The sequence below is a fragment of the Balaenoptera ricei genome, chromosome 5 (genome assembly GCF_028023285.1).
Source record: "Balaenoptera ricei isolate mBalRic1 chromosome 5, mBalRic1.hap2, whole genome shotgun sequence".
Taxonomy (NCBI): domain Eukaryota; kingdom Metazoa; phylum Chordata; class Mammalia; order Artiodactyla; family Balaenopteridae; genus Balaenoptera; species Balaenoptera ricei.
In genome coordinates this window covers 113,166,499-113,193,830 of record NC_082643.1, presented here as the reverse complement: position 1 = coordinate 113,193,830, position 27,332 = coordinate 113,166,499, and the positions used below count along the sequence as shown (strand labels likewise).

Sequence of the window (27,332 nt, the reverse complement as noted above, 5' to 3'; positions counted from 1 at the left end):
TCTTTTCACTGGTAAATTTGCTCATCTGAGTATAGAGGAGGTCAAGAAACCCTCCAAAGTTGCCCATAAATTAAAGAAAGTTAAATGATCTAAATAGGAGTCAGGTGCCATGTGAATGCAGCCATCGGGTAATTGCGTTTGATTTGCTTAGCTATTTGAGTGAGAAGATTTTTCTTGTGGGAACACGGGCCTTTCATGCTTGCTTGGTCACCTCCTGTCACTCATGACTCTTCGAGATGGTTAAGTTCAGACTAACTCAATTATCCATTGGATTCAGCATTTATTTGGAAGACTAGCTCCCAAATCACAAGGCTGTTCAGAGTGTATGGTGGACAGTATCAAATTACCCAAGACATTTTAAATCACTTGCGGAATTATCTTAAATTAACATATGATTCAGGATTTATTTGGTGACTTGCAAACCCCAAGGCAGCTTTGCATAATGAAAAGCAATGCATGTGCAGTTTCAGGAGGGATAAGCCATAGCCAAAGCTCCTCCTGCCACAAACTAGCTCCACAAGGAAGGCATGCTTATGCTTCACGTGCCTCTTCTCTAAAATGCAGATGGCAGTTTCCGTCCAGTCTACTTCACGTGGTTGTTGTAAGAATTTGAAGAAAAAGTGATTTTTTAAAAGAATCTTTTGAGAACTATAAAATATTATATTTACATATCTAGATAAGAATGATAAAGAAGAAGAGTATTGTGACAGCCTGAATCAGAATTAGCCTTATCACACTAGAAAAGACTCTGGGGTCTGTTTGTAAAATTAACAAAATTAATTCATTTTGAAGTACCTACTATGTGCCAGATCCTAATGAGGGCGAAAAATACAGTGGTGGAGAATATAGACAAGGGCTCTGTCTCCTTACATGATTATTTATTGAAGTATAGGTGTAATAAGCACAATCAAGAAAAAATACTGGGTTCCAAGGGAGCTGAAACAGCTCTCGCCTCACTTGGTCAGGAGACTAGGAAAGGTTTTCTGAGAAAGAGCATATTAAGCTGAGATCTGAAGGATACACAGGACTTGGGGAGGTGGGGTTAGAAAGAGCCCTGTAGGCTGAGAAAACAACACCTGCATGTTACAGGCAAGGCCCATGTAATGGAAGCAGGCCATAGAAAGCTGGGGATAGAAGGGCACCAACTGAGGCTGGTGAGGTGGGTACAGGCTAGTTTCTCCAGGGCTCAACAGGCTAAGTTAAGAATTTTACATTTTATTCATGAATTTAGAAGAATTCATGATTTTAGTGAATTTGACAATGAAACTTTTTATGATTGAATCTCTTTGCCATGTTGTATACAGATCTACTTGCTCCATATCACTCTGTGTCTTTGGAGAATAAAAAGATATGGACCTAAAATCTAACATAAAGTTTTCAAATTTTTTTTAGTATAGATACTTGTTTGAAATGAAATTTCACAACAAAATATAAATAAGACCCCTTAGCCTAACACAGGTAGAACTAAAACTTTACAGGCTAAGACAAAATAGAACACAATCCAGGGAGGGAAAGATGAGGTAATCTTCACCAAGACAATCAATTTCATTTATTCCGCACGAGGCAGAGTGCAGTCTCCAGGCATGAAGCCAAACACAGCCTGTCATATATGTATTCCAAATCTTTAGCCATTTTGTCACTCCCCCATGCCACCCACGTGGCCTAATTTACTGTCTGTCATTCACCTTGGTCTTTGAGTCCCCCAAACATTAGCCTTTCAAAATATCCTCTATGAACCTCTAGGGATCCCTAGTGACTTTGAAAAGGTTCTCTATACTGCTAATATATATTATGTATATTGTTTTATTCTACCACATTGTCTCCACATCTGACTATGACCTTGGAGGCTGGGGCTATATTTAGCTAAGTATGGTATCACCAGCATTTAGCACAGTGTATGGTAAATAAATAGTCACCAAATGAATAATATTCCTAACATGACAATGTTCCAGTAATTCTTTTCTTGATATGAATTAATTACTTGGTCATAATTTTCAAAATCTTTGGTCGAGTCACTAACTTCACATATCTTAGTTTTCAAATCTGTAAAATGATAGATTGTGATAAGGGTCAAATTAGAGGATATACTTAAAGGACCTGGTAAACTCTAAAGCTCTGTAAATATTATTATTACTAAAAATATTCACCTCTTTGTATTTTATCAAAAATCACACTGATAAAATCCTATAAGGAGGGGTAAGAGGTCCCAGGGCCTCGAAAATTGTAGTTTGCCGACCACAAAAGTTGTGGTTAAGTGTATATAATGCCCTAATGTGGAGTTCTCAAATTTATTTTTAGCCACATACAGTATTAAAATTAAGTCTCACTCAGAAATATAAATAAATAAAATGCTTCAAAACAGAGCTGCACTGATTGAAAGGCAGAGACTTAGCATGAAGAAGAGGTGGGGTTTGCAGAAGCTTTAGGGCTGAGCTAAGCCCAGTTTGAAAACCACTAGCTTCATGAGTGAACACAGAGTATAAAAGAATTAGGTTCCCTAAAGTCATTACACACTGAATAAATTATTTAGCCTTTTGGTGATAAATGGGCAATATATTATAGAAGAAAAAAAATCTAACATTTGCTGTTTGTGGACTTTCTGGAGCAGCTGAAGCAACCAGCCTATATGTGCTTATCAACTACCATCTGCTTTTCACACTGACGGAAGTAAAGCTAAATGGGCCAAACACCAAAAATACTAGGCATGGATGGGGATACACCCAAATCTGTCCTGGCCTATTTTTCACTTTTGTATCCAAGTGAGATTTCTTCAAAAAAGATTCAGTCCAACGACTCTCAATGAGTAAAGTTCATGTCCAGTCTAATATGCAGCCACCTTCCTCAGATAAACCATTCAGAAGAGAAGGACCAAAGTTTGAGTCCAAAGTCTGTCTTCACTAGCTTTATGTAGATTTAGTCAACATTAAGTTAGAGAGTTCATTCAGAATTTCTAATTAGTAGGATGGAAATTGTTGGAAACAAAGCTGTATTGGAGAACTCATTATTCATACCTGACACCATGATTTCAGCCACTAGCGTATGTTGAGATTCTGTAATATTATCTTCAAGCTCTCTACTGCTGGGTAAGATGTCCAACGGTATTACTCCATTACTCAGATCTGCTCCACTACCTATTGAAGGCCAACAGATACAATTAATTTACCTTTTGTGATTCAAGAAATGTTTGAGTTAATTTGTATTTATGGCTGTTTGCTGGTTGTGAGTTCAGACTCTTTCTCACAGTCGGAGGATTCAGAAAAACTGCCAGGGTCTTGGTGGCTTAGAAAAACTTCTCTGCTACACCACACTCTCTCAGCTCCACTCCATGCACTTATAATTGAGGGTGGGAAGAGCCAGTAGGGAGGAAAGACAGGACCCTTCTCGGTACTGGCAAAAACAATAAAAGTAGAATACCAAAATCCTTACGAACATAATCAGCTCATAATCACTGCTCGCCATTACTGAGGACAAATTAGTGAGATGATCTCCCCAACCTGCTTTTCATATATACCCCTTCTCCTTTAGGCTGCTTATGACATTTATTTTAGCCTGATTTTGCCAGTATTTAGAAATGTGGAAGGGCATAAACAAGCTATAATTTAACATAGTCATGGAACCTATGCAACTCCCCAGAACATGGAAGAAATGGATCCCCTGAAACACTGTGTATTCTCTAAGTGTGGCCCATGGATCCCTGGGGTCTCACTGCATGGCATCTAGAAGGTCAAAACTATTTTCATAAAAGGCAAATAACTGTATTGTTATTTTCACTGTCAACATTGATACTGATGGGGCAAAAGCAGACATGGGTGAAAGTGTGGTGCTTTAGCGTGAATCAAGTCATGATACTAGTAGCATGTTCTCTACTGTGGTCATGTTCTTCACTGCCACATACACACACACACATGCGCACACACACACACTCCAGTTTCACCTTTAAAAGCCCATGATGGAGCAGTAAAATTACTAATTTTTGAAAATCTTGACCATGGACTACCTGGCTCTTTAATCTTCTGCGTAATGAAATGGGAAGCAACACATAAAACACTGTGCACACACTGGAGTTATGATGGCTGTCTGCAGGAAAGGCACCTGTGAACTCTCAGAGATATGAGCTAAAACTAGGCTCTTTTCTTTTTCATTGAACATGATTTTTACCTGAAAGAATGTTTGATAAACTATGTCATTAACATTTGGGGATTTGATATTTTCTCAAAAATGAATGAAGTGATGCCGTCACTTCAAGGAAAATTAGCTCACAGTGCTTGTCGCCAGTAATAAAATTTAAGCTTTCAAGTGGAAAGTAGAATTCTGGAAAATTTTCCACAAAAAAATTTTAACAAAATCCAGACACTCAAAAGACTTTTCTGATGAGTTTGATAATAATAATTAGTTAATGTTATTGTAGGTATATTAATGTGATATTTGGCAGACTTGCATAACTCAGTCAATCAATATTTTTAAATGACCAAAACATGATGCAACAAAATCATGCATGGCAAAAGATCCACTCAAAGTGCAAAACAGAACACTGGGTTTTAACATAGCAGAGGACAAAAAGTTCATTGATATGGTTTCAGATTCAACATTGCAACTAACTCTAAGAAACTACCACCTGTCTAGTTCTGATATATATAATATCAAAAGAAGATATACAAAAATGTCCTCTGAAAAGGCTATTAAGCAATCTTCTCTTTTCTAGCTCCATGTGTGTCTGATGCTAGATTTTCTTCATAGGCTTCAAACAAAACAACACAGCAACAGCTTTAACAGAGGGGCAGATGGGAGAATCTGGCTGCCCTCTATTAAGTCAGATATTAAAGATGTAAATGTAAAACAATGCCATTCTTCTTACTACATATTTTTGTTTTGAAAAATAGAGTTATTTCATTTATTTTCATAAAACATGTTCATATATAATGGAATATTACTGTAACTTTAATAGAGATATTAAAATTTTTAGTCTTAATTTCTAATATCATAAATCTTGATAAATATAACCCACACAAACAAAGACTCGAGTTTTTCAATCATTTTTAAGAGTGTAAAAAGTTTCCGAAACCAAAAAGATTGAGAACTGTTATCCTAAGGCAACAATTGATAGAAAGTTCAGAAAATCCAAAATATCCAATTCTGGTCCATGGATAAATTAATCCATTTATTTGCTGTCAATGTCACCTAACATATCATGCCTATTGGATAAATATGAATTTTTAAAAAACATCTAAAATAAAATTTAAGTTCTCTTTGGTATAAGATATCAAGAGATGAATCCAAATACACCTTACCTGTTTGGATGCACATTCAAGGGAAGTAAATCAGTACTACTGTTTACATGTCATATTAGATCTCTTCTTCCTCAAAGTCACGTTTAGTTTTTAAAAACGTGGATCACAAGCCTTGTTGGGCTGGATTCCCTACACCTGTCTGGTATCCTAAACTTATTTATTACAAAGGACTTTGCTTTTCATATAAAGACAGTCATGTGGCAGGGGGTTTATATATGACTACCTCTAAAATCGAGGCTATAAAACTTCTAAACAAAACGTCTTTGAACATTCCCTGAATTGGTAAAATACTGGCATTTATTTCCAAAGATGGGCTACTCCACCAAAAATGGGGGGCTGGAGCACTGGAATTTAAGACTTTGAATATTATTTTTTGTTCATTAATTTTACAGCTAGAGGAAGTCAATTGAATTTAGTTCGTAATGAGGAGGCCAAACTCAGAGGGGGGAAAAAAAAAAAAAGCTTGGCATCGCTAAAAGCAAGGGAACTTTTAATAATACAAAATATTAAAAATTAGCACAAGCATAAAAATCAATGTAGAACAATATTCCTGAGCTAAAGTAAGATAATTTGGCCACATAGTTTATCATATTACCTACCTGCCAATATCTGATGGCCATTCAGAGCCAGACACGTTTTTCCATCTGGAGCTTTCACAAAACCTTCACGACACAAACACTGAGCAGTTCCAAAACTCTCTTCGCAAATATGTTCACAGCCTCCGTTTTGATGTAAGCAGGGATCTGCTCCTAGCAGAGAGGAGGTACATTCACAGATGGGCTTGGAGATGAAAAGGTGTAAAATCAGTGTACAGCTTTGGGGGAAAGAAACTATCTAAATGGAGCTGTTTATATCAAGAGCTATTTCAGAAGAGTACCTATAAAGAGCCACTGGTTCTAAGATAAGCTCAGAATGTTATTACCTTAGGAGTATTTATTGAGTTTAGCCAGTACCTTTGTTCAAGAAGCTATTTGGGAAGATAGGACTCCTATTTCCTGACTCATAATCTAGTCAAACTGACAAAGGGTGATTCAGAAAGAAGAGTTACTATGGGAAACTAAGTGGCTTTTCCATCTGCTTACCTACTCCTGGCTGAAGCTCACTCACTTGCATTCTCAGGAGGTGGGGAAAAGCCCAGTGTAGGCAGAAGCTTCCACTGCAGGTTTCTAAATCGCTCCCCCCACCCATCCCCACCCTTGCCCTTAGTGCCTTTAACCCAAGAGTCTTTGAAAAGGAGCAAATAAGTAAAAGCTATTCAGGAGAAGAAAAGCTGAGGTTGGAGGGATAAAGCCCAAACTTATTACCAGACTATCTTAGTTTAAACGAAATCCAAATCTCAGGAGATCTTAACATCTACCCAAATTAGTGAGAAGTGCAACACACACCCCCTTCCCTGCCGTCAAACGATTAAAAGAGTTGCAGATGCCAGTCAAAGAAAGACTGCGTCCAGTGTACCTGGTTTTGCCAATGGATGAACTACAACCAGTGATGAGGGCTTCAGCATGCTGCCTCGGAGACGTACCCTATTTTTGCCAGTCCTCTTGTTCACCCTTATTACTGATGGCATAGTCCAATCAGAGAACCACACATGATCCTCAAACACAGCCACAGCAAATGGGTGACCTGGAAGCAGTTCAGATCCATTATAAACATCTTGTCTTTGCCATGAATATTTTTGAAAGGACAAGGCCTGAAACAGATATCCAATTCCTACACTAAATCAATTCTTTAATACAGCTGCTAAGCAATGTATGAGCCACTTCCTTGAGCCACCTACATCAAGGAGAAGCCACATGATGAGGGAACCTCTTCTTAGAATGGGAGCCTGGTGGTATGAAGTCCTAGCAAAGCCCATGGTCATCCAGCATTCAGAGAGTGGGAGAATGTGGGTGATTGACATAATACCACTCATAATGGTATTATGTCAGGAATAGCAGGAATGTTTCTGTGTTCAGTGATTCTGTCACTATTTATAGACTAAACAACTTGACTGGGTAAGTTGGGTAAGTTATTTTACCCCTCTTTGTCTTAGGTTCCTTGTCTTTTGAATGGCAGTAATAAGTAGTAGACTAAATTTACAGGTTGCTGTAAATTGAGATTTTTACATTTAAAAAAATCTAAGGTAATTGAATAATAGCCTCCTCAAATTCCCATCTCCACCAATACATTTCCTTTCCTATCTCTCCTCTTAACTAAAATTAGTCCATTGACTGTGCTCCTGCCTTCTCTAGGACCTTGTTCTGTCAATTACTCCTTTCATTTACCCTAATTCTCTTCTAGTCTCTTCATCTTACCAGCTTCTTTCCCTTAGCTGATTAGTATGTTCAGGTCTCTCCTATCTTAATTCCCTCATCCCCTTGACCCCTCTAACTTCTTTTTGTCTCTTTCCTTCCCTTCTGAGACAAGTTTTTTGGAAGTTATTTATTATCTGCTGCTTCCATTTTCATGGCTCCAATCGACCCCTAAGTGGCCTCTTCTGATCCTACCTCAACTAAACCCGCCTCTCCATGCCACTGAAACAGCTCTGATAAGATATTCCAGTATTTAGTAAGCTGGGAAATGTTTTAATATACGATCTCAAGTGGTTAGAGGCTAAAGCTAAGGACACCTAGGTTTGGAAGCTTTTATCACATCCAGTCACATTCCCCAGGCCAGTCTTTTTGCTAATGAGCAATGGATTTGGTGAATTAGGGTGAATGCCTCCCTCTACTGGCAGCAAACTCAAACGATTTTTCCAGGTGAAATGAATCTCCACCCATCATTATTGACCAGGGCCATTAAGATTCATTTTGGTCTCTAGCCTTTGTCCCAAATTAAAGCCATAAATGCAGGAAGGGGATTTTCTATATAGTTATTGTTTCGTTTTGTTTGCTGTGATAAAAAACGCATAATACAAAATTTACCATCTAAGCCTAAGACTTAACCCACAGTTTCAGTAATGTTAAATACATTCACATTGTTGTGCAACCAATTTCCAGAAATTTTTTCATCTTGCAAAACTGAAAATCTATACCCATTAAACAACTTCCTGTTTTTCCCTCCCCCTAGTCCCTGGCAAATACTATACTACTTTCTGTTTCTATAAGTGTGCCTATTCTAGATACCCTAAGTAAGTAGAATCATACAATATTGGTCTTCTGTGACTGGCTTATTTCATTTAGCAAAATGTCCTCAGGGTTCATCTATGTTGTAGTATGTGTCAGAATTAGCTACTGTTTTTCAACACAAACACCACACTAGATATAATCTTCCTTATTTTTTGTTTACAGGGGCGCCACAGTTGAACTACCAGTAGATGGCACTGTAATGGTGGGAATGGTTATTTAGATGTTTACATACCAGATTATTTGTATTTGTATTTAATAGGAAGTTGCATTAGTCACAGATTATAGCAATACAAATTATTTACAAAATATCTCCTATGCTTTTCTGGTTTAGAATATGTTGTCTTTACATTCTAGTTAGGAATTTCCAAATCCCTTTATATCTCCATATATCAAAGCTATAACTTTACATTTATTTGGGAGATGTATTTTTTGACAATGTACGTCTCCCCTACTAGACTCCATGACTTCACAGGAACCATAATTGTTTTACTCTCCACTGTATCTCCACTTCCTATAATGGCACATGGATGATTAAAGTCTACAATTATACACAAGCTTATAATTTATTATGAAGTATGTCAATTTTTAAAGAAGCTTGGAAGTATGTAAAATTTTAAATTACATTTATCTTGATCTATTTAATGTAAAATACAAATCTAGAAATTCATCACCAAAGAGAAAGGGCAAAATAAATACCTTACATGGATTATTAGTTTGTTAGCTTCTTCCTAAAAGAGAAAGACCATGTTTTTTTCATCTTCCCAACCAACCAGTTTCTAAATTCCCAAAGCATCTTTAACATCACCTTGGCTTTCTTTTGACATCCAATCTGTTACCAAATCCTCTCAGTTTTTCATTCACAGTGATTTTTGTAATATTCTAATCCTCCATTCTACTTTTTAAATGGCAATCTTCTAGCTCAGGCCTTTATTAACTGTTGACTGAACAATTATCATAACCTCCTAACTCATTTCCTTCTCTCCAAATTCCAATCCAACACTTATACTGTTACCTAAGTGGTTATGCTGATATACCAATATTATCAGATACATTTCCTGCTTAAGAATATGCAATGGCTCCTTAGTACGTTCAGAATTAATTTCAGTTAACATATGCTGGCAGTACTAACACACAAAGACCAATGTTTGCAGCCTTATCTCAAATGATAATGTTCTATCACCATCTATTTACCACATGGCCCAGTTCAAATACTGTCTTTGCAGATTCCCTGAGTCAAAATGAATCTCCTATGGCTATATAATGTCATAACAGTTTGTACTTCTCGTTTAACAGTTAGCATAGGCTACAGTGTTTCAAAACTATTTATGAAAATATATGACACCCCATGCAAAATCTGAAAATATAATAGGAGGGAAAACTGTATTAACCTTGGCACATGAATGGCTAAAGGTGATACTATCACTTGTGAAAATGACATTTGAGAAAACATAAGAAATGCTAGTAGCTGAACAAGTTCTTATTCTTAAAGAAGTTTTAAAATATTTAATATTTTCATTCTGATTTTAAGAAATCTTGGCAAAGAGAAATGATTATGCATTACTATTTTTTATCCAATTTTCCAATGTTAAAGTAATCGTTGTAGCTCATAAATCTCTGGAGAAATCTGTTAGTCTGTTTGTCTGTATTCCTTTCTCACCATATGTTTAAGGGTGTGGGGGGGGGTGAGTGAGTGTGTGTGTGTGTAAACACATTTTGTATTTAACACTCATCAACACTCAATCAAGTTGAAGAAATCACCCATTCCAAAGCCTCACCTACATCGTTCTGGACAAGTCTTTGGCGTTTTGAACCATCCAGATTGGACATTTCAATCACAGACTGCTTGGCATCGCACCAATACAACTTGTCAGTTAAGTAATCAATTGTTATTCCACTGGGCCAGACCAGATCCGAGCTAGCTATAACCAGTCGGCCAATGCCTTGAAGGGAAGAACTTTCAATTCGTGGATTAATCCCCATCTCAGTCCAGAATAATCTCCTTTAATCAAGAAAGCACACAACAAATAAAACTTGCAAGGAAAAAAAATTCTTTTATTCTTTCATTATTAAAAACATCAATGAAAATCACTTTAGGATAAACTAAAGTGGTACACCAAGGAATACAGAAAGAGAAAGTATAGCACTGAATATTGGACACAATTTTCAAAAGCAAAAGATTACCTTCTCTATGTACAACAACTTGGACAGAAAATGCTGAATTAAGGCTCAGATGATTGGATAAAAAAGGAGCTGTTAGTTTAAAAACTTGTAGTATATTACTATCCAAAAGTGTTTGAGTGCATATTCTTAAATTAGTGTTTCATGCTACAAAAGGCAATGGAATCTTGCTAGCCTGTCCCTCTGCTATGCATATGTAAACCTTGCTGTATATGTAAAATTACAACGTAAAGGGAAGAGCATATTTATCTATTATCCTGTTTTATACTATATACTCAGTTAACCTGGTCAATTTTAAGTTCTGTAAATCAGGTGCTGAGGCACATTTTTTGAATTCAATATGGTTCAGTATCTTTTCACTAGCTTGTTTAGAGATGGTTACATTCTCATTGTTTGAATCACGTGGCTGGCTCCAAATTAATTATCTATTTCTACCAGTTTATTATTTCCCACAGACCATCATAAAATTTCCATTATAAATAAAATAGGATGAGCTTTTATCCTTGATTTTTAACTAGGAAGGAGTTAGTTATTCTCCTTAACTTAATTCTCTAAACTTAAACCAACATTTGTCACTAATTCACAACTAACAACATAGAACCTTCTAATATTTCACGATTTCTCTTTCCTCTTCCCTAAATCTAGGAATGACCTATCACTGGAACTCATGATTTTTCTAAATAGAATTCATAAGCCATGCAATCCAAATATCATCCTCTCTCAAGAAACAATATAGTTTTTAAAGAAAGTACATAGTGTAAGGGGCTTATGCTTCATTGATTAATGAATTACAACCCACTTCTTTTCAAAAAGAAATTGAATTTGCTTAAAATGAAAGGGTATCAAAACAATAAAGTTTTCTATAGGAAAAACAAAGACATTAAAAGGATGAGGAAGTTATGCTAGCCATACCATTTCTGAACATTTGAACAAATCTCATGGATTTTCTTGGTTTCTGATTCCACTGACCACCTGAGGTCTTAAGACAAATTTTGGACACTAGCACATCAAACATAAACTGTCCTATGACCTCCACAGAAAGGGCCTTATTTTCACAAATACTTACTTGGCCATTGGATGAACAGCAAGTCCTCGTGGCTGAGAGATGCCCTCCTTAATGATTATTTCACGATACTTCCCATTTAAATCACTCCCTTCAATGAGAGATTTCCTAAAATGCATGTAATATAAAGGGGCTTGTTATATCAACTTTACTTTTTAGACAAAAATACTTGTTTTCCCTGTTGCTTACTGAAAAGCAAAATAGGCATTCTAAACTCCCCTATCACAGGTGTGCACATGAACACACACACGTCAGGAGTAACACATACGCAAAGTCTATTGTTTTTTTTTTTAACACAGTGTTTAAATTAGTTTCCCAATATTTATCCCAAGCAATTAAAATACACCGTGACAGGATAAGGTAAGAGAGTTCTGTGTCAGTGGCCTGGCAGGGATAAAGCCAGGAAGTGCAAATGCCACCATCCCTTTCTCTTCACAACCTCCCAGCTCCTGGAGGAACCAATAAAAGCCTCAGCCTGGTGTTCACAGATCACAGGGAGGAAGGAGAGTAGACCTCGAAGGGCCACAGAGACAACCAACACAAGGGCAGTAGGAGCAGACTTACACTGACTTTAATTTTCTTCCATCTGATTCTAAGACAAATGGGAGTACTGAAATACTCTTTGCTACTCTTTACATTAAAAAATAATAATAACTCTTTGGAATCTGGCAGGGGAGAAAATTCTTGCTTTCTAATTTTTCCATTTATTTGTCAAACAAATCTTTATTATCAAATAGACACTTCCTCAGCACTTAGTGTGTGTCAGGGATTGACCTAAGCACTGGAGATACAATAGTAAACAAAACCCGGCTCTGTCCTTAAAGAGTTAGAGATCAGCTGGAGAGCAAAGGGGAGGGAGACAGAAGCGGGGGGGGGGGGGGGGGGGGGGGATGGGGAGGGAGGAGGATGGGCAGGAGAGGAGGGAAGAGAGGGAGAGGGAACCGTAATACAGTGACTGTACAGAACGCGACTGGCAGAGTCGGTGTGGGTGGCTGGCTGGGGTGCACGATGAGCCCCAGCAGGTTCCCTGAGCAGGCAGGACCACAACAGAGGAGATGAAAAAGAACCTCCCTTCCCCACCCCGTGCCACCTGCTCGCCCCGTCTCCCTACTGCAAACTAGAAAGGACAACTATCTTTAATCCATTCGATAAACATTTGGAAAGGCCTACTCCTCGTCCTTGCAGGCAATGTGTGCAAAAGGCCTGCCCAGAAACACAGGGCAAGCCCAGTCCCTCCTCCCTGTGCTACAAAACACTCAGGAGACCTTCTACAGGTAGCTTGTTCAAGTGCCCTTTCCAGACAGGGGCCGGGGCTTGATCTATTCTTCCTCATGGGCCATATGCAGGAGGGAGATAAAGGTAAAATTGGCTCAGGGCCTGGGCTGGGTCAAATCCACTTTGCAAACTACCAACTCAGGGCAGTGGATAATTTGAAATCATTTATACTCCAGCGCCACTTTTAAAAGATAATTTTATTCCCAGATGAAGTGGAAGGTATTTTTGAACTCCATGTGTTAAATTCACTCCATCACAACTGTCACTGTGCTTGTTCCCTTGACGGAAGGAATTCTGAAGCCACTTGCTTGTGACCAGGGGAAATAAAACTGTCAGTTCTGATTTCATTGTTACATCATCTCTAAATTCTTACTGTTCTGAGCAGGAGTAAGGTGACGAGAATTGAGACCGACATGAGCTCCTGACTCTGGAGCTGTCTCGGGCAGGATTGCTGGAATTTACTCTCAAAGCTCCCCAAGGGGGGTCACCCAATAACACACTTCTATCTGATTCAGCCACAAAGCACATCTTGAACTCCAGTGTTGGTCATGAGACAGCAAAGACAAGGGCGGACATTTGGGTTCACGTGAGTTCAAGTATAACCCTTAATCTAGTGGAGTATCTTTCTCTTCATATTTGTTATCTAATTGGTCTCAGTGCCACAACTGGGATCCTCTAAACCCACCCTATTTCCAGGGCAAGAGTTGTCCATCCAGAACCCTAGAAGAGTGATTTTTTACCTCATGGTAGTTTTTGTTACCTCAAAAGGATGAGCAAACAGAAATTGTTTCCCTCTTGATTCTTTTTACTAGGCATTTGACTTTGGGAATCAGGATTCCTTAATACTAAATAATAGCACTGCCAGTGGAATTATCAATCTGCTTCCTTCCTACAGTTAGATGTTAATTTGAATCTGTCTTTTCCTAAGCCAATGTAAACTGTAAGCATCCATTCTGGTTCTTTTACTTGGTTAAGAGTTACTGTATAATCTAATATCACAAGCTTGGAATCCCAGTTATTTAAATCCAATTTCTAGCTAATATTAAGGTTTTCAAACTATAAACCTCTCATTTCCAGATAAATTAAAGGTTTTCTCTTAGCAGCTGCCGAGGACATGAGAAGGGCTTGTTATTACTCAAGTCAATGAACTAGAGAATTTGAGGTCTGATCCTCCAGGATACGGTGGTGCCTGTCTATCTCCTGAAGGCATTGCCTCAGCAGTAGGTACTATGGTGCTATTAATCAAACACGTAAAATTAGAGGTGCCGTGCAAATGTGGGAAATAGGAGGAGACCCAGCATCCTTAGAGGGGCCAAAAGTGGCAGACATCTGCTGTCCTAATAACATTTCCTAGAACAGCCGTGTACAAGCTCTATTATTATGTGCAGCTAATATTTTAAATGTCCTTTTAGGTAGGTTCAAAACAGAGAAGGCCATCATTAAGATTTTTAGCACTGTTATAACTGAAGTTGACTTTCATTTGTTATGTGACTCTGGATCGAGGACATTTAACTGACCCTGGTTGTAGAGGGCAGTACGTACTATGATTATTAAAAACACAAGCTTTGGAAATGGTCATCGTTGAGTTCAAATTCCAGATCCAGTACTTGCTGGCTGCTTGACCTTAGGAAAGTTAATTTACCTCTTTGATTCTCAATTTTTTAATCTTTAAATTGGGGATAAGAAGACTTACGTTTTGGGGAGTCAATATGGATATAAAGCTCTTAGTGCAGTATCTGGTGCATTTCAGTTATTCAATAAATGAATAAATACCCAAAGGATAAAGGAATGGAATGAAGGTATGGTTAAATGAACAAATGATTGAATGAATTATTTAAAATATACTCACTCTGGTTATAGAAATGCCATATTATTGGTAACTGGGCACCACATCATGCATCTGGCTCATTTTTAAAAGCCTGTTTGTTTCCCATGGGTTATCCAGACCAAAAGAGATTTTCTGGGACATAGAAAGCCTACCCTCAAGCATATAAACTTACTCCCTGGGACTTCTTCCTCTATGTTGGGACCACTGATTTCAGAGGTGAAACCCTAATTAATTCTCTCTTCTTTTACTTTAACAAGGTTGCAGAGGTGCCAGAGGTTTGGGTTGGCCACCAGGTCTCTCCATAGCTTTAAGTTACTCTGAGAAAGTATCCCAGAGCATGGAATCTCTAACCTTCTTCTGGGAGGTACTCCGTGGCTGGCTCCTTCTTGCTCAGAAGCAGGAAGTGGGCTCTCATTAGCACACACAAGGGATGCAGCCGCTTCCTTCTTCCCCCTTCTCCTACCCCATTCCTGGGGCTCACAAGGCCACACACGCGTGCGCACACACACACACACACACATACACACCAAGTGCAGCAGTGCTTCCTGCAGCCCCAAGAGCAGTGTGCCCAGAGGACAGACACACCACAACTTCTCTCTGGTCCTGTTGTTGCCCATCAGAGGGAAACAGACCATCTCTCCCACCTCATGAGGACTTTGCTCACAACTTCAGTGTGAAGCTCTTCGTGCTCACTTAACTGAGAGCCAACATGTGGGTTCTAGCAAGACTTGTCACTTCAATGTTGTGCAACCTTGAATGAATCACTTAGCCTTTCTGAGCCTTCGTTTCCCCACCTGTAAAATGAAGGGGAAGTTGATCCCTGAAGCCCCTTCCAGAGCCCCCTCTGGGAGTATCCATCCTTCATTTGGCAATTATTTATGCATGACCTTAGGATATTTCTTGTACTGAGATTTAGGCCAAGCATTGGTATTAGTTTTCCCTGTGTACTCGTGTCTTATCTCCCTGGCTAAACTGTAAGGTGACTGGAAACATGGAGCGCTCCTCACGCTCCTGTGTGTCTCCCATGCTACCTGGGAGAGAGCCTGATCCATAGCAGACGCTCCGAGAATGCTTGTTGATTATATCCAGACAGGTTTTGTGTTTCCCTGATTACAACCAATAGCCTGAAATGCAAAAACACATGCTGCTTTCTTGGTCCTCAAAATTTGCCCAGATACAGACCTTGATGAAAGATACAGTCTCGATTAAAAGGAGGAATGTCCAATTTGGTGGTGGGGAGGGGGTGGAGGGACCATGGACAGCACTGGGGGCATCTTTCCTCCGATCCCAGTCAGGTGCCCAGCAATATTTTCCTGCGTTCAAAGTGGAGGGTGAGGCCAGCTGTATTACCTATCCAATCACTCCCCTCCCACGTGGCTTAAAACTGAAAGAGGAAACCTACCCTCTGTCTGTCCAATAGAATTTACGGCCAATCCAGTCGACAGCAAGACCTTCTGGCACACCTACTTCTTCCTCAATAAGCCTCTCTCGCTGGGAACCATCCATATTTGCTCTCTCTATCCACTTTAGGGCTGTATGGGCAAAGTATATCTACAAAAGAGAACACAGGCATTTCAGTTTGATTTGTTTAAAAACTTAATGCAGAATATATACAAATGAGGTTAGTAAATCTTTATATTATACAGTACAATAGTTAAGAGCTGGGCTTTGGAGATAGACACACCTGGAACTGAACTCCACCTCGGTTGCTTCCCAGATATGTGTAAACTTAAGCAAGTTTATCAGTGTCTCAGAGGCTCAGTTTCCTCATTGGTAAAATGGGGATAATACTATGAAGCGCATTAGTTTTATATATATAAGTTCTTAGCCTTGTGCCTGGCACATATTTCTATTGCTATGGGTAATGTGCTTATCTTTGATCATTGGTCAATAACAAAGCCATCATACTTGAATTCTAATGGCTTCTACGGCCTGAAAGGGAACAAAGATGAGCAGTTTAATGGGGGCTGCAAGCTGAGCTTTAACTTCTACTGCTTGATCCACAGGATTCCACTTCGCTGCAAGTCAGGAGACACAGCTTCCTCTCCCAGTTTTGACACTTATTTGTTTGACTGCCTTGGTTAAATCATTTTATTTATTTATTTATTTATTTTTAAATTGAAGTGTAGTTGATATACAATATTATATAAGTTATAGGTATATAATATAGTGATTCACAATTTTTAAAGTTTATGTTCCATTTATAGTTATTATAAAATACTGACTATATTCCCTGTGTTGTACAATATATCCTTGTAGCTTATTTTTTACATAATAGTTTGTACCTCTTAATCCCCTCCCCCTATATTGCCCCTCCCCACTTCCTTCTCCCTACTGGTAACTACTAGTTTGTTCTCTATATCTGTGAGTCTGCTTCTTTCTTTTTATATTCACTAGTTTGTTGTATTTTTTGGATTACACATATAAGTGATAACATACAGTATTTGTCTTCCTCTGTCTGGCTTATTTCACTGAGTATAATACCCTCCAGGTCCATCCATGCTGCTTCAAATGGCAAAATTTCACTCTTTTTATGGCTGAGTAGTATTCCATTGTGTGTGTGTGTGTATGTGTGTGTGTGTGTGTGTGTGTGTGTAGGTACCACATCTTCTTTATCCATTCATCTGCTGATGGATACTTAGGTTGCTTCCATATCTTGGAAATTGTAGATAATTCTGCTATGAACATTGGGGTGCATGTATCTTTTTGAATTAGTGTTTTTGTTTTTTTCTGATATATACCCAGGAGTGGAACTGCTGGGTTATATTGCTGGGTTTATTTTGAGTTTATTGAGAACCCTCCATACTGTTTTCCACAGTGGCTGCACCAATTTACATTCCCAATAACACTGTACATGGTTAAGTCATTTAATCTCAATTTTCTCAGCTATAAAAATGACAAAGTCAGACTAGGTATTTGCTAAAGTTCCTTTCATCTCTAACTGTAGATAATTTCATTTTAATTAATAGATTTTGTCCAACAGAACATACCTTGAAGATGCAAAGTTCTTTTTCAGTCTAGTATGCAGACTATCAAACAGGTACAAGAATAAAAAATTGCTATGGGTTAGCTGACAATTTAATGATAGCATATGTGGAATATTAACTGTGAGTACATATATGTATATAAACCTATCATCAGTAATGAGAATATTCATGAAATGGTAATTAAATAAAGGATTATCATCTTTCTGGATAAAATAGAAAAGGTTCTATTCCATAATACAAAAATGGGCACTTCTTATATTAAAAAATACTCTGCTAGTGCTCTGCTTCTCAAACTCAAATGTGTACATGAATCACCTGGGAATCTTGTTAAAATGCAGATTCTGATTCAGTGGTCGTGGTGGAGCCTGAGAATCTGCAGTTCTAACAAGCTCCAGGTGATGTTGATGTCACTGGTCTAAGGACCACAGTTTGAGAAGCAAGAAAATGAGAACATTGACCAGAGAAATGAAAAACCATGAATAAGCCACATGACTTAAAGTTCATTTTAGGTTTCCTTATTCACTTAGTTGTAAAAACTACTGACTGTGTGGGAAAAAACTAATTTGGTAATAAATGAATCTTGAACTGATTCTATTAATTTTTTCCTGTTAATATAATTCTTCTATGGAGTCAAATAGATTCAGTTCATAGGAAAAAAAAGAATTGTTTGCTAGTATTTAATTACAAAACTTCTATTTGCAAAAGTAGTTATATTTGGCTATCAATCCATACCAATTAAACACAGAATCAATTTGCTTTACTCTGTCTCTTTTGGCCATTTACCAGAATGCTTCAAATCAGGAAGAAACAAAAGCATAAGGTTTAAAATTCTAGGAATTAATGCACCATCTAGTAATAACTAAATCATTATGGAGGGAGATTAATAACTATGTAACTTCATAATTATTGGCTGATTAACCTCCAGAAGACACTGTAACATATCATTTCAAGCACATTCTAACCTAGCATAAAGATAACAAGAAATTAAAGACCAAACGGTCAGCTGATTGGGTTGATAATTTAGAAATTCTAATGTTTATACAAAAAAACTTCATGTAAAATTATTATATAAATAATGTTGTGTTAGACTGCCATTCACACATGAGCTGTAAAACTTATGTTTCTTGGTTTTCATGGTTAGGAGGTCACTGAATTTCCTCCCTTAAGGACATGTATTGAATGCAAATTAGTAATCCATACTTCCTATGCTGCACCTCAACCTCCTATTTCTCCCAAAACACAAATAAATAAAAACCTATTTATGGTGCTCTTCCTGTGTGTATGGCACTGTGCTAGCTTCCTATTCTCATTTCCAAAGAGGAAACTAAACTTCAGATTCTGTTCAAATTATCCCCAATAAAATGGCTGAATCACAGCAAGGAACCAGGTAGGGTTATGATAACAGAAACATCCTTAAAACTTTCTCAAGTGATGTTTTAATATCTACATTTAAATTTGTCTTTGCCTAATTGTTCTGAGCTTAGCAGAGGATTTTCAAGTAACCCAGGTCATCTGTTAGGATAAAATCCTCCACTCTGTCCTTAAAGCACAGCCACATCTGTTCAAGCAGCAAAATCATACCTTATTTTCCACAGGGTCATGATCTAGGGCAAAAACCATTCCTATTTGCTGGCTGAGCAGGGTTCCATAATCTGTTCCATCAAAACGCACGTGTCGAATATCTTGAGAATTGGCAAACAGCAAAAACGGTGGTGGTCCTAATAACCAAATTTAAATATGGTTGCATTTAAAATATGCCTTGGAACCCAAAAGGCACTTCTGACTCTTCCCGTTCATTGTACCCTCTTCCTTAATTTCTGCAGTACTTTTTTTTAATTTCCCACCAGTACAGTGTAGGTTAAGAGAGGCAAGAAGACTTCCTTTCCCATGAGGTGACATATGGCCAGAATTTCATCACTGGTTTCCTCCCTGTCTAGATGCCTGCTTTTAAAATACAAATTACTTATAGAAAGAGACAGTATTAAGTAACAAACATCTTAACTAAATGATGTAAGTCTTATGCTGTGTAATCTCCTTGAGTCACACATATTGAAACATTAATATTAGCAGATTGTATTAATTCATGTCCAAAAAAATACCCTTCTCTGGTCTGGACACTTTTAAAATGGAGGTATGATTATGTGAGTTAATAACTAGACCCCTGATAATTTTCAGAGCTCAGATTATGCTATATTAACTAAGGCCCTGAGAAGTTAAGAGTACTGGGGTCTAAGGCAGACTCTGTAGGCTCATCATTATGTTATCCCAGGTTACAGGCATAATGAACCCCAGGAGAGATTAAATCAATTTGGCATAAATCTAGGATTTCCAAGGCTGTTGAAGGACATGAGAAGTAATATTAGAAGATGAAAAAATAGTTGAAGCACACAACTTTATATTAAATTTTGTCATGAAGAGGACAGAACTTGTCAAAGTATTATGATTATTACATTCACCAGAGAGATAAAAATCAAATCAATCAACAAATATTTATTAAATGCCCCTTAACTATAAATGCCCCTTAACTATAAATTGTTTTAAGACTATTCTGGTTATGACTTTCACATATACTGGAATGCCATACCTGATGTTATAGTAAATCTTTGCTTAACGCTAATTAACTTCAAAATGTTCCTCAAACACAGAATTATTATTTATATAATATTAATTTATGTTATTTATATTTATAATGTGATTTGTTTTCCATTTCCAAAAATGAAAAAATCAGACTTTCTATGCAGAAGCCAAAAGCAATTTAACACTTTCTAAATAAAATGTTGTTTTTCACATAATCTTTTTTGCAGAGACCCACTTTCAAATGTTCACAGCACTAACCTGAGGCTGTACAGCTCTTTTTGTCCAATTGTAGGTCATACCCCGGAATGCAGCCACATTCCCAGGACACTGGGCTGAGAGGAATGCAGAGCTGGCTACATCCACCATTATCGGGAGATGAACAACCTACAAAAAACAATTCCTTGGTAATGATGCTATGTTATTAAAAATATGTCAATTTTTCATCAAAATATTAAGGTGAACCAAATATACATTGCATTTTAAAACCATTTCCACAATCATTCATACTGTCACAATCAAGCTTATTTTTCAGAGATTAGGAGGAAAATGTCACCATACTCTACTTCCCTATAACCTGACATCTTCAGTGTTAATCCTTCCCATCCCAATGACCCTTGTCTCCTTGTTCTATCACTGAATTTGTGAACAAGCACACTGGCAGCTGGCTGGAATAAAAAATGCATTATGATGAGTTTGGCAGCTGGTCTAATTCTTCCTAGTGATTAATATATTTTTTTCTCTCTCACATTTTTGGTCTGACTTCTTTTGCTCTTTGTATTTAAAAAAATGTCACACATAACTCTTTGCTAATTTTGAGTTATAGCCTTCACTCTATATGCTTAAGTCTCTATGAAGATAAAAGTAGGGAGGTATTCATAGGTGCAAGGAACAGGCTAAGCACTCCACATCCACCATCTTGTTTAATGCTGGTCACAAATCCAGGAGGCAGGTATCATTAACCTCTACAGATGAGGAAACTGAGACCAAAAGAGGGCAAGTAACTAGTCCAAAACAACACTGCTAGTAACTGGTAATACTATTTCAGGGCTGTCTAGCTTCAAAGCTCTTGCTCATAACCACTACACTATGCTATCTAAAAACAAAAAACAAAAATCTTACTTAAATCCATATGTTAATCCATTATGTAAATATCTTTCAATGTGTAATGTTGGAAAATCTATTCTCCTTTGTCAGTAGATGGATTTTTAGGTGTCAGTTAGAAAATGAATGTTTTCAAACAAACGATAGGTAAATAAACTTACCACTACAGGTTTTCCCATCTGTCTCAAGCACTGAGCCTTCAGGACAGAAACATATGGGACCGTCTGATGTCAGAACACAATCATGACTGCATTCAGACACATTGCTTGGGCAGGAAATTAATTCTAATTAATGAAAAATAAGGTCAAGATTAGTGTTAAATCAGATTTATGGAAATTTGGTAAATTCAGTTGCTAACAAAAAATATGATATCCTGAAAAGAATAAGTTAAATAAAGATTGAACATTTATGAATTGCTGTGGTAATGGAGATATAAAAATAAAGAAAAAGTTTCAAATCTAAAACAAATTAAAGAAGGACTCCTAACTTTGGAAAATGACTCTAGTTTCCTCAAAGTTATCCTAAATATAAGTAAGCAAAGAGAAAAAAATTCATCATTTATACTGCCTTAACTGTAAGAATTGTATCTTGAAGTCACCAAATAGTTAATGAGAGAACATTCTCTTTATAAAGGTATTACAATTAATGATTAAAAAGAAATATTAGAACTAGATATCATCATTCAAATCCCCTGATGAAATAATGAATCTAGGAAATGAGTGTTAATGGCCACTACAACCATTCCCTGAAAGAAGACTGGGCTCTTTCTTGCTCCCAGCAGTCTTGGCAGCTGCTCTCGGTTGGGGGCAGTCCCATCCTAAGGCAGAAAAATGGTGGCCGAAAAGAAGACGAAAAAGTTGCTGGGCCTGATCAACTCTATGCTCCAACTCATTATAGAAAGTGGAAAGTAAGTGCTGCAGGTACAAGCAGATTCTGGAAATGTTCAGACAAGGCAAAGAGAAACTGGTCATCCTCACCAACAAACGCCCAGTCTTGTGGAAATCTGAAATAGAGTACTACACCATGTTGGCCCAGACTGGTGGCCACCACTACGGTGGCAATAATATTGAATTGGGCACAGCATGTGGAAAATACTAGAGTATCTATGTCACTGGCAAAGCCCACTGGGGTCCTCGGGAAAAATAAGATGGAATCTAGGTGATAAGATAAGGTCTAACCTCTTCTTTGGGCTTAGTCTCGTTTCAGTTGCATGTAGGGGGCTGTGTGCAGAGGCCTTGCGCCTAACACATGGGATCAGAGTTCCCAGCGCAGAACTGCTGCACCTGATACTGCAGCTCGGTGGGCCGTATGCAGAAGCACTGTGCTCGACTCCTCGATTCAACATGGCAGCGACAGCCGTGTGCAGAGACCCTGTGCCCAGCACTGCGACCTGGAGCCTGAACAGCACGCTTGTGTGTGCCCAGTGGGAGCTCCGCCCCCTCCCAGCTGTGGAGAACCCTATAAAGCAGCCCTGCCCACGGCCTGCCAGGGGAGCTGGTACTATGGAGGAGAGCTCGCATCTCTCCAACCTCTGGTCCAGTAATAAAGCTTTCCTTTGCTTCTGAACCAAACTCGGTCTCGTCCTATTGGCACTAGCGATGCCGGGCAGGAGGACCCTTGTGAGGACTGACTGGAAAGGGTCAGTAACATGCACACTGGCTATTATTGACCCAGGTGATTCTGACAGCATTAGAAGAATGCCAGAATGGACTGGTGAAAAGTAAATCCTGCATATTTTTTCTTCAGTAAAACTGTCCAGAGTTTGTTCTTCAAAAAAAGAAGAAGAAAGACCATTGGGGAACTTTAGAACGGATGACAGAGGGAGAAACAACCAGATGTTATGTGTCTCCTCATGGAAGTATAAGCATACCAATGAAGTATTATTGTCAAAATTTCAAAGCCTAATCTGATCAAGCCTGCAGATCTAACTACAAGTTTGAGAAGGACAGTGACATCTTAGAAGTGTGTTCAGTAAAATCCAGAGTGTGCGAAACTCTGCAGGAAAAAAACAGTTTCTTCAGCAAATACTTGCAAGGGGAAAAAAAGAGGAGAGGGAATCTGTAGGATAAGAGAGAGAGGTATCAGCTAATATCAGTATAACACACAGAGCTTGTTTGGATACCTAGTCAAACAAATCAACTGTTGAAAACTTTTTAAGATAATTTGAAAACTGACTAGATACTTGATGTTATTAGGGAATTATTGTTAATTTTTTTAGTTGTGATAATGGTATTGTGGTTATACCTGAAAACTGACTGGGTATTAGATATTAGGGAATTCGAGCTAGTTTTTTAGATGTAATAGTATCATGATTATGTTTTCTACATGCTTACCTTTCAGAGATATATAATGAAATATAATAAAATATGGATAAATAAACAGTAAAATATATAAATACATGCTTGTTGGAGGTTTTGATTTAACAGGTCTGGGATAGAGTCTGGTCATTCACATTTTAAAAAACAAACCAAAATAAAACTCCAAGGTACTCCTGATGCATACTATTGATCGAGGACCACCAACTCAGATCATAGCCACCTTAGAAACATCAGTGAAAATGGAGGAAATAATGCAATAAATACTTGTTGTGACTTACGGTGACACCGTTTCCCATCAGGAAGCAGAACAAATCCTACAGGGCATGTGCAATAATAGGATCCAGGGATGTTCTCACACCCAAGAGTACAGCCATGATTCCAAAAGGCACACTCGTTGACATCTACACCATAACAACAGTAAAACAGTCAGATGGTTATTTTTGAAAAGAAATTGTAGTTATCACTAATAAGTCAGCAAAAAGTAGGGTATCTCACACCCCTATCTGCTGTAACTGACCATGGCAAGACTGTTTTTGCTACTCTAACAAAGAGTGAAAGAAATTAGTTCAATTATCATGAAAGCCATGGTTTAAACTGTCACAGTTTATACTTTCAAATACAGATTTTCATATTAAAATTACTCTTGGGATAAAGTAGTACTATTTCCCCTGAAAAGATATAGCCATTTAAGGCAAGGACCCTAGAAAGTTCTTGTCAAGGGCAGGACCTCCCCTGCTTTGCTCTTCAGCTTTCTCGATGCTGACAGGAGCCCTTCACCTGAATGTGGGAACATCCCCTAGCAGCTTTACTCTGGCTGAAACCCAGCCTTCCAGAACACTGTTCTATGCTATGGCTCTCGCCCACTAGTCCCACGTAAGCAGGGGACTGCAGTTAACAGGCAGATGCCAGGTTGACCTGAAGTCTCACCCCAACTAATTCCACTGAATGTACGTTGCAGCCATTGGATTCTTTTCATCGGTAACTCACTGGACGTCCCAGGAGAAAGGACATGGCATTTCTCCTTGGGTTAATTACATCGGGCCTGGAGTCTCACAATAGGACGAGCCCCAGATAACCAGCCAAGGTGCCATTTCTCAAGATTCCTACCAAACAGTTATGTGATGAGATGTGGGAGTCACATACCCTTTGAGGATCTCATGAGAGCTACGGAACTACTCCCCTAAAAAACTTGACAATACTGACATTTTGCACACCGTCAAACCCACAGAGCTCCGTAGAGTCCACTCAGAGAATCCCTGCCTTATATCAATCCCTGAGTAGCCTCTGAAAGTATCTGATCTGGGAACACAAGATATAAAGGAGACCTGAAAGTGTTACAAGGGCTTTAAAATTGGGGAAAAAATAAAATTGCTTTTCTGGGGGAAAAAAGGAGGAAACTTGAAATTGGTTTCACATGGAGGTTCTGGTGGGCTGTGCTTGCTCACCACACATTACCTTCACAGTTCTTTCCATCTTGGCTTAAAGCATATCCCTCTGCACACATGCACACATGGGACTTAGGCTCTTGCCCACACGTGCTGCTTCTGCAGTTACCTTTCCTCAGTCTGCAGAGTTTCTGATCTAAAAGAGAAGGCAGTTAATTTGGAGTGGAGGTGTGTTTTGACAGGGGCAATGCATGATCCCCTCATGGCTCCTAAGAACTCTAATCTTCCCATGACATCAGCAGGGATGTTGTCTCACGGAGGTGGCACTGCTCTAGGGTCGAACATTAGCCCAGATTACTCAGCATTCCGAAGCCCATTTATTTCTCTAGTTGTATCTCTCCTACAGTAGCTCTCGGGACAGGACATACTAATTACATGGAGATGTCATTCCTTGGGTTACGAACACTAAGCACAACTTAATAGCTTTTTCTTTTTGACCTGCTTTTATCAAAAGTATTTATTTATTTAAAAAATAAATAAGTCAATAAACAGAAATGCTGAAAATGAAATATCTGTTTAAGAAGCAAACAAGGCTGCAAAACGAAGAACATCTCTTTTTAAGTATAATATTTATAGGTCAGATCTATATATTTATCTGTTTTTAGGATCATTATGTAAAGAACAACTTCCTTCAGACAGTATATACCACTGCCATATGTCTTATCCCCAAGTTTCCGAGTTTATTGCTGCCAGCATTCCATGTTTGACAAAATAGCCCAGGGCAAGTAGTAAAATCTGCTCAGTAAGGTAGGTGCTTGGATTAAATTAGCCAAATACATTGAACAACAAATGGCCAACTTGGTACCTTTGGTTTTCAAAGCCAGAGTCAAGGGCTAAACTAGTAACATATATCCCTGTTCAAATTTTGTTCCTTCTCATTTTTTTGCCAATTTTAATAATGACTTTGTGAAATGCTCTGGGAAATACAGAGGTAAGCTTGAATTTGAGGGCAGCTCTCAAGGTGCATGTAGTTATGGAGGCCAGAGCTCTGGCAATAGGTGACGGCAGGGGAAGAGGACTGGGGTCAGGCACCAGGAGACCCGGCATAGCTGAGATCAGTGAGAGCCTGTGAGTAAGGGGAGGAGCCCACTAAAAACACAGTCTTGCTGTGAAAGACACAAGAAACAAGCCAGCGAGAGCCTGAGCACAGTACTGCAAGAGGCTGAGACGGTCCTCCACGTAGGTTTGTTTCTCTGGTCTCTGTCTACTTAGAAAGGCGGCTCCTCACGCTGACTCTACCCCTTTCCTTCTACTTCAAGTTACTAAACACTTTTCTTGACCAACAAAGCATCGCACATTAGAAACATATTCTTGCCCCCTTGAAAATGTTTCTCATGTACCTTGAGACCAGCTGGAGGGCATGTCGCCCTCTAGAGATTCTGATTTGATACATCAAGGGAAAGGCTCACTTTTACTGGAATCTGGAATGATTCTGACGCTGGAGTCTTTACACCACACTTTGAGAAACACTGGCCTAAAGTACTAATGGAATATCCCACTTTCACCTCAGTTATGTACGCTTCCTTTTAGCTAATCTATGTTATTTCTTTAGTTATTTTAAACTTGTTTATTCAGATCTCTTGATAGAATTACATGCACAATTATTTAATACTGTTGCAATATTGTCAACTAAGTCAGTTAAGATTTACACTGGATAGTTTTTTTTAAATTAAAAAAATGTAATTTTTAATTTATTTATTTTTGGCTGCGTTGGGTCTTCGTTGCAGCGCTTGGGCTTTCTCTAGTTGCAGTGAGCGGGGGTTACTCTTCCTTGCGGACCGCGGGCCCCTCACTGTGGCGGCCTCTCCTGTTGCAGAGCACGGGTTCTAGGGGCACAGGCTTCAGTAGTTGTGGCTCGTGGGCTCTAGAGCGCAGGCTCAGTAGTTGTGGCGCACTGGCCTAGCTGCTCTGTGGCATGTGGGATCTTCCCGGACCAGGGAACGAACCCGTATCCCCTGCATTGGCAGGAAGATTCCTATCCACCCTGCCACCAGGGAAGCCCTACACTGAATAGTTTTTGGATATTGATTCCAAAAATTTTGTTTCTTGTCCACGGTTTTTATGCCAATTACACATGTTTAGTAACATTGTTTTTCATGTTCCTACACGCTTCACATAGCAAAATTTTAATTAAGAAAATTAAAACCAAAATGACCCCAATTTTT

The 27,332-nt window shown here is 38.5% G+C and overlaps 1 protein-coding gene and 1 pseudogene across 1 annotated transcript in view; one reads left to right on the top strand and one right to left on the bottom strand.

Moving 5' to 3' along the window:
• Positions 1–27,332, bottom strand: part of EGF (epidermal growth factor) — a 90,763-nt gene that overhangs the window by 26,087 nt on the left and 37,344 nt on the right. Inside the window, exons 6-16 of the mRNA XM_059923428.1 lie at positions 25,178–25,303; positions 24,001–24,123; positions 21,566–21,688; positions 20,562–20,687; positions 19,308–19,444; positions 16,142–16,290; positions 11,640–11,744; positions 10,171–10,394; positions 6,744–6,911; positions 5,888–6,037; positions 3,012–3,131 (exon numbers count right to left, since the gene is read on the bottom strand). Coding sequence (XP_059779411.1) covers positions 3,012–3,131; positions 5,888–6,037; positions 6,744–6,911; positions 10,171–10,394; positions 11,640–11,744; positions 16,142–16,290; positions 19,308–19,444; positions 20,562–20,687; positions 21,566–21,688; positions 24,001–24,123; positions 25,178–25,303 — 1,551 coding nt within the window. The remainder of the gene's footprint in view (positions 1–3,011; positions 3,132–5,887; positions 6,038–6,743; positions 6,912–10,170; positions 10,395–11,639; positions 11,745–16,141; positions 16,291–19,307; positions 19,445–20,561; positions 20,688–21,565; positions 21,689–24,000; positions 24,124–25,177; positions 25,304–27,332) is intronic.
• On the top strand, positions 22,235–23,128 carry LOC132366619 (large ribosomal subunit protein eL30-like; annotated as a pseudogene).